The sequence below is a fragment of the Eimeria tenella genome, genomic scaffold (assembly GCF_000499545.2).
Source record: "Eimeria tenella Houghton genomic scaffold, Eth_scaff38, whole genome shotgun sequence".
NCBI classification, from domain to species: Eukaryota; Apicomplexa; class Conoidasida; order Eucoccidiorida; family Eimeriidae; genus Eimeria; species Eimeria tenella.
In genome coordinates this window covers 7,386-9,378 of record NW_013543302.1, presented here as the reverse complement: position 1 = coordinate 9,378, position 1,993 = coordinate 7,386, and the positions used below count along the sequence as shown (strand labels likewise).

General features: G+C 55.9%; 1 protein-coding gene across 1 annotated transcript in view; it reads left to right on the top strand.

Moving 5' to 3' along the window:
• Window positions 1-1,376: 1,376 nt before the first annotated feature.
• ETH_00014615 (YT521-B-like family domain-containing protein, putative) overlaps window positions 1,377-1,993 on the top strand; it is a gene marked incomplete at both ends in the record, with an annotated part of 4,478 nt that continues 3,861 nt past the window's right edge. Inside the window, 2 exons of the mRNA XM_013376592.1 lie at window positions 1,377-1,527; window positions 1,833-1,960. Coding sequence (XP_013232046.1) covers window positions 1,377-1,527; window positions 1,833-1,960 — 279 coding nt within the window. The remainder of the gene's footprint in view (window positions 1,528-1,832; window positions 1,961-1,993) is intronic.

Sequence of the window (1,993 nt, the reverse complement as noted above, 5' to 3'; positions counted from 1 at the left end):
AGCTGCTGCTGCTGCAGCAGCAGCAGCCTCCGGCCCGTCTGCCCCAACATGGAGAAAGGGTACTGGCTTGAAGATGCATAATCTCAGCAGCAAAAGTGAACTAAGCGAGCTGTGGAAGCAAAAAGCAGCTGCGGTGTTTCTAGGATGAAAGCAGCAGCAGCAGCAGCAGCAGCAGCAGCAGCAGCAGTGCGCCTCAGCCTGGGAACAGGAGTGCGCTAGAGGTGCTGGTCTAGTTGCGCTCAAACGCCTCTGTTTTTGCTGCTGCTGCAGCAGCAGCAAAAGACACCACGGGAAGTTGCCTCTTCGCTGCTGCCTGCGCTAGCCCAGTGTACATACACCGCAACACGGAAACCGCCAACAAAGACAGCCGAGACCCCATGCAGCAGCAGCAGCAGCAAACCATATGCTGCTGCTGCACCTCTCAAGTTAAGAAAAAACAAAAAAGGAAGAAAAGACCTTCGAATTCACTGATTGAAAGACGGGGGAGCAGATCACGGTTGCTCACTGACTGAGACCGGGTCCGCTGGAGAGTGCAGCGCGAAATTAGAAAAAAAGACAAAATGCAGCTTTTAAAAACAAAAGTGAAGATATATTTGGCAGGCTAGTTGTTGGAAACAAAGTCTGCGTTCGCGAGGTGTACGTACACCGCGCGAGATGGCGGCTCCCGCCCCCGCCTCACTCACCTGGCCATCGACTCCACTTCTTTTTTTGCGGATTTCAGCTGGAAATGCTAAATGAATTCAGTTTTGTTATTCTTTTCTTCGTGGCTGAGGAAAGAGAAGCCAAAGGCCCCCAGCCGCCAGCTGCTGCTGCCTCCGCCGCTACTCGCGATCGCGCGGAACGCAACGCGGAATACGGGCCACTGTTCGCCTCTCGAAGAGGAATACAGCTGAGAATAAAGGTAAAATGCAAAAAGAAAGTAAAACAAACCCAAATTGAGAAGTTTAGGAAATTATTTAATGCCGGAACAATCCCCCAAGGAAACGCTGAAGCACAGGCGGCTCCAGCCCCGGCCCCACTGAACCCCTTCTGCTGCTGCTGCTGCTGCTGCATGCACTTATCTTTTTTAATTCTTTCCACCTTATTTCCCTTTTATTTTACATCTTTGTCTTCTCAGCAGCAGCAGCGAAGCTGGCAGCAGCTTTTTGGGCTGCCGCATCTGTCTCACTGCAGCAGCAGCAGTTCCCTACAGGCAGCGCCCGTTGCTCTCTCTCCTCCCAGACAGCAGCAGCTCCTGCTGCTGCTGCTGCTGCTGCCCTGCATCTGCCGCTGCCTGTTGTGTGCTGCTCCCCACCTGCTGCTGCTGCTGCAGCTGCTGCTGCGCTGCCCTAACAAATTTGAGCCCATCAATACCTCTGCAGATCTGCAGCAAGAACATGGAGGGGCCCCCTGCAGTGGGGGGCCCCCCAGTTGGGGGCCCCCCCCCAGGAGGCGTGGGTTATGAAGACCAGATCCCCTTTACCGAGCAGCAGCAGCAGCAGCAGCAACAGCAGCAGCAGCAGCAACCCTTTTATGCGTCTCACCCGGGTAGGCCTCTTTTTCTTTTTGCTTCGACTTCTGCCGCCTGTGTCTGTCTGCCAGCTTCTTGTTAGGTAAATACAGACTAAACTGCTGCTGCTGCTGCTGCTGCTGCTGCTGCTGTACGGCTTCGTGCTTGTACTGCCCTGCTGCTGCACTGCTGCGGCTGCTGCTGCTGCTTCCCTCGTGCTGCTGCGCTCCTGCCGCTGCTGCACTACCGCCGTTTCGCGCTCGTGCCGCTGCCGCCCTGCTGCCGCCGCCCTGCTGCTGCTGCTGCACTGCTGCTGCTGCTGCTGCTGCTGCTGCTGCTGCAGCTGAGGACGCGGGGACTGAGTTTTACATTATTCGTTCTTGTTCGGAGTACAACGTGGAAGTCGCCAGGCGTTTGGGCGTCTGGGCCACAATCCCCAGAAACGAGGCCAGACTCGCTCAGGCAGCCAGAGTGAGCTGGCTAGCTAGCTAGCTAGCTAGCTAG